The sequence below is a fragment of the Cyprinus carpio genome, chromosome B9 (genome assembly GCF_018340385.1).
Source record: "Cyprinus carpio isolate SPL01 chromosome B9, ASM1834038v1, whole genome shotgun sequence".
NCBI lineage: Eukaryota > Metazoa > Chordata > Actinopteri > Cypriniformes > Cyprinidae > Cyprinus > Cyprinus carpio.
In genome coordinates, this window is record NC_056605.1 from 14,185,789 (window position 1) to 14,198,232 (window position 12,444).

The following is a 12,444-nucleotide window of genomic DNA, read 5'->3' on the forward strand; positions in this document are numbered from 1 at the left end:
ATGAACAATGATCCCCTCATTCAGTCTCAAAGTCTTTATTCACCTCCTGAAAACAATGTTACAGTTTATACAGAAATGACAGGCTTCACTGCAGAGGGCCAGTCAGGGGTTAGTAAAAACCAGGACATTGGAAAAAGTAAAGAAAACAGGTAAAGAAAACTAAACAAATATCACTTACTTTGATTATGATCATTTTCTAGTGTTTAAACAGACTTGTGGTTTATGACAAAATAACACCATTGGGGAGACCGTGATAAAATAAAATGCACACACACAACACAGCTGTCCACTCTCACACCATTTGGTCTCCCATGTGTGCAAACACACACACATACAACCTCACAGTCTCATTCTCACACGCATTCATTCAATCGCGCAAAGCACAACAAACACAAACACAGATTTTGGGGGCTGATGTGTTGGAGACAGAAAACTTGTAGCGAGGTGCTGTGGGGAGACTAAAGGCCTTTTACCGATAGCCAGGGCCCGGCTGGGTGTAACCCTGGCCAAAAGGGGGGCGGTTTCGGGCATAGGGATTGGCACCCCCGGGGGGAGGGGTGGCACCAGGCGGCGGGGTGTATCCAGGATGGGGCTGATAACCCCCTGTGGCCTGGGAGGTTGGAGGCAGGCTGTAGTTAGCTGGCTGCTGAGAGGCCTGGGATGTGTAGTTTTGAGGCGGAAATGCTCCAGGCGGGTACTGGGTGGGTCCTTGGGGAGCAGGAGGCTGTGATTGGCCAGAAAACCCTTGGGCGGAGCCAGGAGCACCAGCAGCCTGAGAAGTAGGGGCGGGGTAATTCTGGAACTGCTGCTGAGGAAGTGGAGCCTGAGGAACACCAGACTGAGGAGTATAACCAGCTGAAAAAGAGGATTAAATAAATTATATATATAATATTCTTTATATATGTGTGTGTGTTTTTGGATTTTTTGATCAATAAAAATTAAAATGAGAACAGCATTTATTTAAAAAAAAATATCTTCTGTAATAACATACACTACCTTTTAAATGTTTGGTACTTTTTTTATTATTATTATTTTTTTTTTAATAATGTGTAAGGATGTGTTGTTAAAAAAAAGTGATGGTAAAGACTTACAGTTTGAATAAATGCAGTTCTTTTTAACTTTTTATTCATGAAAGAATCCAGAAGAAAGTATCCAAAAAATATTAAGCAGCACAACTATTTTCAACATTGATAATTCCGAATACTGTTAAAAAAATCAGAATGATTTCTTAAGGATCATGTGACACTGAAAACTGGAGAAATGGATGATGAAAATTCAGCTTTGCATTACATGAATAAGTTATATTTTACAGTATATTAAAATAGTAATAGTTAAAACTGTAATAATATTTCTCGAAATTACTGTTTTTTTTCTATATTCTGTAATACCGAATTCATATAATTTTGTTCACACTTTTCAGAGAAAATCCAGCATCACACTACTTTGAATAGTTGTTTCAAACGCCTGCATCACATTTGTTAGGAACAGAGCTTAAAGGCATCATTAGCATGTGTTTTGAAGAATTACCAGGGTACTGCATCCCGTACTGCTGCTGGGGTCCAGCTGGTGGAGGGTATCCACCTGGAGCCTGATACTGCTGATACATCTGACCTGTTTAAAACAATAAACATGTTTTCTGTGATTAAGACAACATCAGTTTATGTTTTTGTCCAGGATTAAGATTCACACGGTTAAGGGAGGGAATTCCCACAAAAATCCAGGACATCAGCAAGCAGCTTGTGGATCCTAGTGAGGATATCCCACTGTTACTCGGTTTCATCATCAAACATCTGAGAAATATCTGGGACACCAGAGGGCCATAAATATTAAGAACTGATCTCTCTCACTCTGTGTTGGAATATATTTTAATGTGGGATATCTGGCATGTAACTCTGGAATATCAACAAATAAAGAGCCAATACAGAGAGGCTGATTGAGAACATACAAATAGGAGAGCCACATAAAACTGAGCAGATGATGGATTGCCCAAACGCTGGCAGTCGGTGACAGCCCGACCATCTGTGTAGAGCACAGCTCCTGATTGAAGATGAGGAGAGGTGTCTGACCAACATTTTAAATGCTTTATTTGGAATCCAAATTAAGTCGATTTAAAATCAGACCACAAAGTCCACGTTGTGAAAATCACAATGGGTAAAGATAACCGACATTGCTGAGACAAAGAACACAAACAGATTATCCAAAGTTCATGAATGTTTGTGTATCGCACCAAGAAACTAATGAGAAAAGGCTGCGTGTGTGTGTGTGTGTCCCTGTGCAGCGGATGATGGGAACAATAAAGCAGAGAAAAGCATCACAGCTCCATAACTCTATGCAACCATGGAGACCATCCACACAATCTGCCAAATCTAGAATAGCTCTGCAATTTCTCATGTGCGCCGCGTCTATGTGGAAGAACTTCTTTGGAAAGAGTGAGGGGGAAAACAAATCCAATGGACGGGTGGAGAATAACATTACGCTCTTGACTTGAAGGCCATTCTGGTTCATTTTTCTTCCGCTGTACACCTTCCCAAGAGACAACATCTGCAAGGTGATGTTTTTTTTGCTGCAAACAAATACGTTTTGTGTGGGTTTGTGTTTGTGAGAGAACATATGTAAGTACAGGTGTGTAACCTTCCTGCCAAAGCAGCATGACCTGCCAAATCGGGACTCGTCCTGCATTTCTCAAGTCCACTGGACTGATGTGGGTGTTTTTTTGGAAAGAAAACTAGGGGAGATATTTCAAGTGGAGAACAACATCATGCTCTGAATTCACTACAAAGACTTCTGAGCCACATGATTTCTTGTTCATCTTTCTTTCGCTGGACTCTTTCCCGTAAACATCAGAAGCAGACATCTGAAATAAGGATGTGCAAAACTGCTATTCTCTAAATCGACTGGCCAGTCTCTATAGACGGTTTTCAAGTTGTATGATTAAACAGGGTCACTCGACCCTGATCAGGCGTGTTTGTTAGTGGGCTTTACGTAAGACACACTGCTTATAAGCCACATCATTCTAGATCACACTCTACATCAATTCCCATTTCAGACTTTCGGTACAAGTTTTAAAAGTGGTAGATTTACCATCCATAGTAGCAGAGTGAGGTTGTTGGACCCCTGAGTAAGCTGGAGGAGCCTGGGGAGCCACAGCAGAAGGGGGCGCTGCAGAAGATGAAGAGGCAATACTGTCTGGAGTTGCAGAGCGCTCCTCTGCAGCGGCGGTGGCGGCTACAGCTGGAACTGGAACACAGGGAAGTGTAAAGGTGGTTCAAGATCTTAAATATGAATGGATGAGTTACACTAGAAGCCACAAAATAGCACCTGTGACAGCACATTAAATGAAATCTGTATTAATGCAGCAAAAGGCTATAAACCGTTAAATAGCATGATCTATGTCGATAATCAAGTAATTTATCACAATGATCAATGCTATGACTGAAAAAAAAAAAGATTAAAAAGCCACAAATAAGCACTATGACGGCTGTACATGTATATGGTACCTTGGGCAGGTTCCTCAGACAGGCCAAATGCAGAAATTACATTCTTGTTGACCACTTCCTGATTCTTCAGGGGGTCAAAAGCAGACATGCTAGCAGCACTGACTGGAGGGGCCTGCTTCACTGTTGAATCTACTGCCTCATTCACACATTCTGTCACCCAGAGACATCAGAACAAGACAGCTTTAGTATCGCCTGTCCTCACCTCTCAAGGAACATTTACGAGGTAAAGAGATAAAAAGAATGAAAACTCTGTCATCATCCTCATTCTGTTCCAAACCCGTGCAATAAATGTGGATGCATCCATTCAAATGTGTCAATTTTGATGCCAAATTATCACTTCACACCTTAAAAATCAGCCTTTTAAATAAATAAAAATGTCTTATTGACACATTGACTATTTTTGAGTTGCTTTTTGAAATTTGGCAGCTTCTGGTCACTGTATGCTTTTGAGTGTATGGTAAAGAAGAGCATGAACATTTACCAAAAGATCTCCTTTGGTGTTCCACAGTAGGAATAAAGTCTTGTGGGTTTGGAATGATACAAGGATGTGTAAATGACAACATTTTTACTTTTCCAGCTTTTTATATCTAAATAAGCTTTTAAGAGAGACTTTATGTGCTTCAAATGCTTTGGCTACAGTACTGGATATGAAGAATATGAGAATCACTCTGGGAGAGTTCATGTACCGGTTTCTGGGTTGGTGCTCTCTGGGACAGACTCTGAGGGGGGCTCCAGGCTGTCCAGCAGGCTGTTGACTTTATTCCTCAAATGGATCAGTTCTCTACGCAGATGCTTCACCTGAGACGACTCAAGTGGCCGAGGCTGCCCATTCACTGTGAAAACACAAACATTATTTTTGACGGCACTGTCTAAAACTTTGTTCAGACGAGTCAAAATGCATCTGTCCATGTTAGTTTTTATCCTAACCAGCTGCTTTCTTTCTATTTTTGTCATGTTTTCATTTATCCAAAACCCCATCATAACATATTAAACATCAAACATGTTCTAATTTGCTGTGATTTTGTCATTTGACTAAAAAAAAATCAATGCTGGAAGCCTGTCCCAATTCGCCTGGTCAGAATGTCAACAAGTGAACAACAAAATTAGATCATTTAGATAGCCAGACTGTCTATATGATGAGGTAATCCAGAGGTTTGGCACTGTGTGTGAGTCAGGAATGTTTTTTCCTGAGTCCATATGTGTGATACCGGCAGCCGCTTGAACCGGTCCAGACTCTTCAGAGATCACAGGAGCTCTAGCAGGCGTCCAACCCAGTCTCTGGGCACCAGTCACACGTTTGGGATGCATACACGCACGTGATATTATACAACCATGAACCAGCACATTTGACCTCTTAAAATCTTCCCAAAATTCTTTAACTGGTTAAAACAGGCATCCAACAAAGGGCAGGGCTACATTTGCTGACACAAGTTCAAGACATGACATCATCTGGCTGGAGCATGGAGGCATTGGACAGTGCAGAGTGCAGACCTGACCAAAAGTTATTCATTTCTTTTTATTAGGAAAAGAAACATGTATTTTAAGTTGGTACTTAAATCAGCTCTTTCGTTGTCATAAATAGTGGATTTAGTTAAACCCACACAGACAGCAACCTTTGATTTTGGCTAGACTTGATAAATAAATCACAGTGTAATATAGTGTATGAATCAAACAGCCCAAATCGACAGCCTCTGCAGCATTTATGATGACACATTTGAAGAGTAGTCGGCACATGCTCAGAACTGGCACTGACACTGCAGTGCAGATGTACCGGCGTGAGCCAAACTTCGTTAGAACAGAGCATGACGTTACTGGCAAGTAACCGGGACCGATTTTCCTCTCTTGAGAATATTTGTTTGTGCCATGTACCAGTTAAAAAGAGTGGCTTTTCAGCACAGCTCACGTGATCGAGAACAGACTTAAAGTCTGTAAGATGACCTAATTTATCTTAAAGGAATAGTTCACCCAAAAATGAAAATTGCTATCACTAATATTTACTCACCTGTATGACTTTATTTTTTTGTGCAGAACACAAAAGACGATATTTTGAAAAACTGGAAACACTGGATCCCACTGACCTTAACTGTAAAGTTTTGGGTGAACTTTCACTTCAGTCAGTGGTTCTCAAACTTTTTGACTCCAAGTCCCTCAGTTGTCCACAACAATATTTATTCAAAGGTCCTAGTTTTGCTTTCAAAACTTCTTTTTAATTTATGGGCATTCGATTTCTGTAAATTAAAACAAAGGTTCAGGAGATGAATGTTCTTTAGTGTTCCCACTCATTTTAACCAATTAATTTACAGTCATTCTCCGAACAAAGTCATTGGTGATTCATTGGATAATGAATTTTACTTATTTAATTTTTGCAGTTTCTACCCAATAAAATATTTTAGAGCTTGGTATAAATAGTTATATGTATTTTTTTTCTTTATAAAAATTTTAAGAATTTAGTAATATATTTACATGACTTTTCAGGACACTTCCTCATTAATCCAGGTTTTCTTTAAATAAAACAAACAGTGGATGAATTAATATACAAAATATCTATATTTGTAGTTGTTTTATTTTAATGCTTGTTTTATCTTTATTGAAATTACTTTAAATCATCATGAGGCCTCTAGCCTCCTGTTTGAGAACCACTGCTTTATGTAAACTTTCCTTGTTCAAATATTCATGGCCACTGGTCATAATTTATGTTCTTAGAGAACAAATATCCTTTCTGTTTGGAGTAGTGCATTATATCGGTTAACATCTGAGATATGTTTAAAATCCATGTTCTGTTAAACCGTGTTAGCAGCCCAACAAATATTTGGACACCCAAATCACACTTAAAGGGGTCACCACCAGATTTTAATGTTCCACTGGCTCCAAAATTCAAATTTCAAACCCCTGCTGATAACCTTACAAAGCCAAACACATGGACTCATTACCGGTTCAAATCTTGTTCTATTGTGCCCTCTGCTGGACATTAAAAGCTGCAGCTGTGTTTATCCCACAAGAGAAAAACGACATCTCCTGGTTAGATGAAATATTACCAAGTTCAGCATTTTTAAGATTAAAAGAGCTTAACTCCGCAATATTACACCGCCCATGCAATGTGGGATTATGTTCTTAACAGAGAGTCCTTTTTAACCCAAAGGTTACAGAACAACACTGTTTTCTGGGTCACAAAGACACAATGAGAAATCAAGAAGCTTTAACTTGATATGCCTCTTTTATTTTAGTATATAAAACACCATTTAAAGAGCATAAAACAACTACAGGCTTTGACTACATTCTGCCCGATAAAATATTTTAGAGCTGCAACTATAAAAAGGTATGTAGCTGAAATGAGCTGCTTGGTTCTTAGAGTCCTGTGAGCCTTTTTGTTATTCTGTAAAGGGACACTGTGAGCACTGAAGCGATTTTGGAATATGATCTCCCTGCAGGTAACACAAACCTACACATGCTCACTGACCTAAACTCAAGGAATGATTAGCACTGACGAGAACAGTGCAGTTGTGCTTGTTGTCATTTATAACAGAAAATAACTTGTGTATTTTACAAACTGTGGGACAAACATCAGAAATAAATTTACAACTGAAACCTAACAGGCAAGTGGGCTGTGCTTCACATTTCAGCTTTTAAAGCACATCACTTAAACTACGTTGTTCTACATTGCACTTTTAAGGTGGGACTACTTTTTACACTGATAAACTTCTGGTTATGCATTACATAATTTTGTATTTGAATACTGCTACATGTAAGCTGTGCTCTACAAAGAGATACAACACATTCATTTAATGCTCCTTCCTGTTACCTTTGTGCAGATATATTCCTTAACATCAGGATGAGTGAAAACCCTTAAACAGTGCTGATTTCTTACCAAAAAGAGTGAGCTTCAATATTCTACTGCACTGGATTGCAAAGGACAAATCAGAACTGTCAAAGATGGTGATAAGGTCATCATCTGGAAGAGAGCAAAACAATTTATGATAAAAAGAACACCAGAAAATAAATGCAGTACTTGAAGAGCTGCAGTTGAACCTAAAATAAAACTGTACCACATGTAAAATCAGTAGAGAGTTATGAGATCTATACCAAAACCCCCTAAGGGAGTTTATTCAGAACATCTATAGGTGTACAGATCTTATAGTTTTATACTACATGACTGATAAAAAAAATGGTTAAATATACATATGCATGGTGTCCAGTTACTAAAACCTTTTAAGTTGGTACATTTATGATACATGCAAGTTTTGAAGTCCAAAACTGACCTTCATCCTTATATTTGATGGCAACTTCATCGCTGCTCTGTAGCTTCCCACGGAAGACTCGCTGCATCATCAGCAGGAGCTCGTCGTAGGTGATGTCTTCATTGTGGATGGGGATACGGCGGATATCATCGCCCAGCTGAGCTTTAATGATCAGCTTCCCACTCAAGTCCAGCTGCCCATTCATACTGCTGGAAAAAAAGTACAATTCTATCTAAAATACTGTCTAATATATTTATAGACAAACTAAAAATATGCTTTTTATCAGCCAAGACCAATACCATTGGCTAAAGAGTTTATTATCCAATTTAGTACAGTGGCAAATGAAACACAAAATTGAGAGTAACATTAAAATTGAATCTACAATACTCAAAATACACTGAAGAAAAAACGTCCAGTTTCTACAGCCAAAACTACTCTTTTACTATTAGGAAGTTTATTAAAGAAGCAGCATATTTATCACTATTTAATACATCACATGCCCATCAGACGTCATTTGATAGGACAGGAACAAACTGAAACCAAACACACCATCAGAGCTGCAGCAGTGATAACTAGCCCAACATTAAATGTCGGCATATGCAGAGCTAACAGACCAGAGTAAAACCAATGACATGATCTGTGAAGGCACAATTATTACGTTCACAAGCACAGAATTCCACTCGCAACGCAACAGTTAACCATGAAATCTGATATTCGCAACCCAGTGAGTGTCTTCACTCACCGCTAACTACCCTGCTTTTAATATGAATAGTAAAACATCAGTGAATGACTCATGTCTTACTTGGAAACCCATAGTTTAATGTCTCATCTATGAGGTTATATCTGAACAAGTGCTACTGTATATTATTGGGACATACGATAAAAGTCTAAGGGTCATGAGATATAAGATGATTTGGCACATGCAGATGGCCTACAATCACTGTTAACTCAGACTCTGGCCTCAAGCATGATTACTGGGAGAAACATTTTGGGATTTAGATCACAATGCAAACAGTCTGTGTGTGTGTGTGTGTGTGTGTGTGTGATCAACTCTGATTAGTTTACCCAGCATTCATCCTGGTACTCTGTATTTATCTCATACAGAACTTAATGACAGCCTTCATGACTGAAACTCTTGACTTGATGCCCGCTGGATCAAGAAAATGACGATTCTGAATGAAAACTGTCAATGCATGGCAAATGCATTTGTTACTCGTGTCTTATTTGTCAAGCGTCTGCTTAATGACTAAATGTAAAGTAAATATGAAGAGTCATCAGCTTACTCGAAAATTCTTATTAACCATCGTTTAGAAGATCAAAATATGTGGTTTCTGGATCACAACACATATCAGGCCACCTCCCATCATCGCACCAGCAAGACGTTTAAATGTCTTGCCAAAGAATGATCCATTTAAATGATCTCATCTGGCCTTGTTCACCTGATGATGCAGCAACTTCCTGCCAAATAACGCTCTGAACGTGACAATTCTCCCGGCGGAAAAATAAAAAACTGTGATCAAATCTCTACTGAATTACGGCAACAATTATTCCTGTGTTTTAAATACGATTATTTAATGACGCCATATAGTGGCTTCAAAACACTGAGTTTTGTACAAAACGTCTCTCTTGTTTTATTTTTAAGCTTGCCCTAGTTTCTCACATGCTAAGCTAAGCTAATGCTAGTTTGCGTGACAACTGGCTAACCACTAATGGTTCATTTTCAGAGGCGCCTTAAAAAAACTCTAAAGTGACTATATAAAGGTATGTAAATGTTTGTAAGAGAAGCCCCGCGTCTCTACCTGGTGGTTTGGACGTGTCAATCCCAGCAGCAGCCTGTGTGTCCTGGACTTTAGCTGAACGATGTCTGACTGACTGATGATCGGACTCGGAAACGCCTCACAGCGACCTGTACGTGGCAAAACCACAACCGCGCATGCGCGCTATCCGGACACAGCTTGCACTGTCATGTAAATTTAATTACTACTCATCATGAGGTGGCCTATATTGCGTCTGAATGCATTTTGTTAACCAAAATAATATAAATGTATTTAATATTAAACTAATATGTTCTTTTAAACACATAAACCTGATTGAAGTTTCAATGAATTTATCTGAGCCTGATTCTTGTAAAGTGATAGGCCTACGACTGTGGCAATGTGTTTAATATGAATTTAACCATAGTGTTTGCCAAAGATATAATGGGGTCTAATCAGTTTTTTTTAATTCAATTTTTTTTTCTTTTTTTTCTTCTCTGTAGTCTGTTGTGTTTGAGTAAGAAGAATTTTTATTGATCTAACCCGGCTAGAGGGATCATGACCAATAATCTACAGTTTTTCAAAAATTTAAAAGAAATATGATCAATTAGACATTAAGCTTTATAGGTTTATTGAAGCCACTGTTCGTGTAAGGTAAAATATTCTAGATTTCTCTTCCCTCTCAGCAGATACTGCTGTAGCACCCCCAAGTCTATAAAAATAATTTGTGAAAATGTTGTCAGAAGTAGATTTCTACTGAATAGCCAAACCAAAACAATTTACAACCAAAATAATAAAAGAAAGTATTGATAATGCAAGCCAAAAACAAAACAAAAAAACTAAGATATAGATCATGCTAGATTTTTTTTTTAATTCAAGCTTAAAATGAAATAATAAGTTTGAAATAAATTACAAGAAAATATTTTATTTTGATTTCATTATAAAGTAATAAAAATGATGTGAATGGCTCTGTATTCTTGACATGGACTAAACATTTTGTAAACAAACAGAATTTCAGGTTTAAAATAACAAGGTAAACAATTTAAAAAGGTAAACATAATTTTAACATATGTGAATAAATGTAAAAAAAAATCCAGATATTAAGATTTGTTAGCTTACAAATGTATATTTAAATTGTAAATATTTAAACATTTATAATAATTGCATGCATTGTAACAACTGAGACAGAAAAAGAGGGTGGATAAATTCAAGTATACAAGAGTATGTTTATTTCTTCTTCTTCTCTTGTGTTGAGTTGAACCAGGCATCTAGAAGCTTCTTGCTGTAGTAGATTTGCCATGCGTGCACCTGAATAGCGATCACCATGAGTAGATACATCACAGATACGGCAGAGAAACCAAAGATAAACCGGTAAGCTTTTCCGTGTCGGTACAGCTGCTGGGCCAGTGGAAACATTTCCATTGCACCAAAAATCAAGGGTGCCACTGAGAACAAACCAGCACTGATCATGGAGATCACCAGATAGCTGATGTTGTTCTTTGGCATAGCCAGGGCTCCAATAAACAAGGGCAGGAGACTCAAAAGATATGGATACTCCCACTGATAGGGCATGGCCACCAGATCATGTGACACCAGATTGAGATGACTAACAGCCACCTGAGCAGCCACCAGTATCCATATGAAGAAATGCACTACGGTGAGCTTCTTCATCTCTGATTTCAGCGAAGCACTGAAAGACATATTCAAAGTTCAGATACATATTCTGATATATAGGCTACATAGATGCAGTTATTGGTTATGTTATATAGCTGTGCGAGTATAGGTGTTAGTTACCTCATCTGATAGTGAGAAGCCACTTTCTCTCTATGTTTAAAATCACTCCCATCAGTCCCTGCAGCTCTTGGGCCTGCACGTGATGCCATTGCTGATTTCCAGATGACTGTAAGAACATGTAAATATATCTGCTATTCACAGACCCCAATACATGACATTAATTTTGCAAATTGCAACTTTTAATGAGCAGAGCATATTTAGAAATGCTAAAATGAAGTATTCAAAATGTAATGCATCAAGCCACATAATAACTACTGAAATATCTAATACAGGGTCCCAGTATAGATAAATGACATAGTCCTGTAATATCTGAACATCTGCCCAACCTTAATAAAAAATTAAACCCGATATATAGCCCAAGCAAGGCGTGGGAATTTCACGTTTATAAACATAAAAGGCGAAGCATAATGATATATGTCTATTACAATAATGAAATTAAAGTATCAAAAAATGGTCTAAGAGCATAGGCACATCTAGCGACCGGTTTCCGGATGAACGATAATTTGACTGTTTGAACTGACAGACGGATCACTATAAATTCAATGTATACCTAATTATTTCATGCGATACGAATTTTAATAAATGACTTACCGTATGAAGTGATGAAACGCGCCGAAAGCGACAGTGAGATTAGATGTGGAAATGTAAACACAAAGGATTTTTATCAATGAAGGCAATAATATGTTGCTCATGCGCACAAACGGGGCAGTAAAGAATCTCTCCGCCCCTCCGCGCAATGTGCTGTGACAGCAGCATCCCGGTCTGCGCATCCTCAGCATCACCGAGTACTGAGCCGGTTTTGGCTCATGAATATTGAAGAGGTTCCTGAACATTCTGATTTCCTGAAAGAAGAGGATGTATGATAATCCATCATACTATGGTGAAGGCTAGGCTTATGAATATTAATTAGGACATGTCCAGGGAGGTTATCATAGAACGTGAGCATAATAAAATTAAAGTTCAAAGAATATTTTACAATCTTTTTTTCTCTCTGTTTTTGATGACTAAGAGACAGAGTTACCACAATAATTACTAGTATTGAATAGTAGGCCTGTTAATCACAGTAATTTACATTTACATTTAGGTGCAGAGGTTAACTGCAAGCCATCACGAGTAGCCTAGATATTTTCATACATGGTAATAAGATTTTGTTTCATGTCATTG

General features: G+C 38.2%; 2 protein-coding genes across 3 annotated transcripts; both read right to left on the reverse strand.

Moving 5' to 3' along the window:
* Positions 1–19: 19 nt before the first annotated feature.
* On the reverse strand, positions 20–9,680 carry LOC109067570 (protein TFG-like). Of its 2 annotated transcripts, none has more exons than XM_019084493.2 (8): positions 9,532–9,680; positions 7,754–7,938; positions 7,363–7,446; positions 4,184–4,330; positions 3,498–3,647; positions 3,082–3,237; positions 1,528–1,611; positions 20–855 (listed from the first exon to the last, which is right to left on the reverse strand). In XM_019084493.2, exons 2-8 carry the CDS (start codon positions 7,935–7,937, stop codon positions 470–472), a joined length of 1,191 nt encoding a protein of 396 aa, XP_018940038.2. In that variant the 5' UTR covers position 7,938; positions 9,532–9,680; the 3' UTR covers positions 20–469. The 2 variants fall into 2 exon arrangements, with proteins under 2 accessions (XP_018940038.2, XP_018940037.2); XM_019084492.2 differs by having other exon boundaries at positions 7,754–7,941; positions 9,532–9,678.
* Positions 9,681–10,422: 742 nt separating this feature from the next.
* Positions 10,423–12,326, reverse strand: jagn1a (jagunal homolog 1a). The gene is made up of 3 exons (XM_019084489.2): positions 11,872–12,326; positions 11,281–11,386; positions 10,423–11,176 (listed from the first exon to the last, which is right to left on the reverse strand). The coding sequence occupies exons 2-3, from the start codon at positions 11,367–11,369 to the stop codon at positions 10,714–10,716; spliced, it is 552 nt and encodes a 183-aa protein (XP_018940034.1). The 5' UTR covers positions 11,370–11,386; positions 11,872–12,326; the 3' UTR covers positions 10,423–10,713.
* Positions 12,327–12,444: the final 118 nt, after the last annotated feature.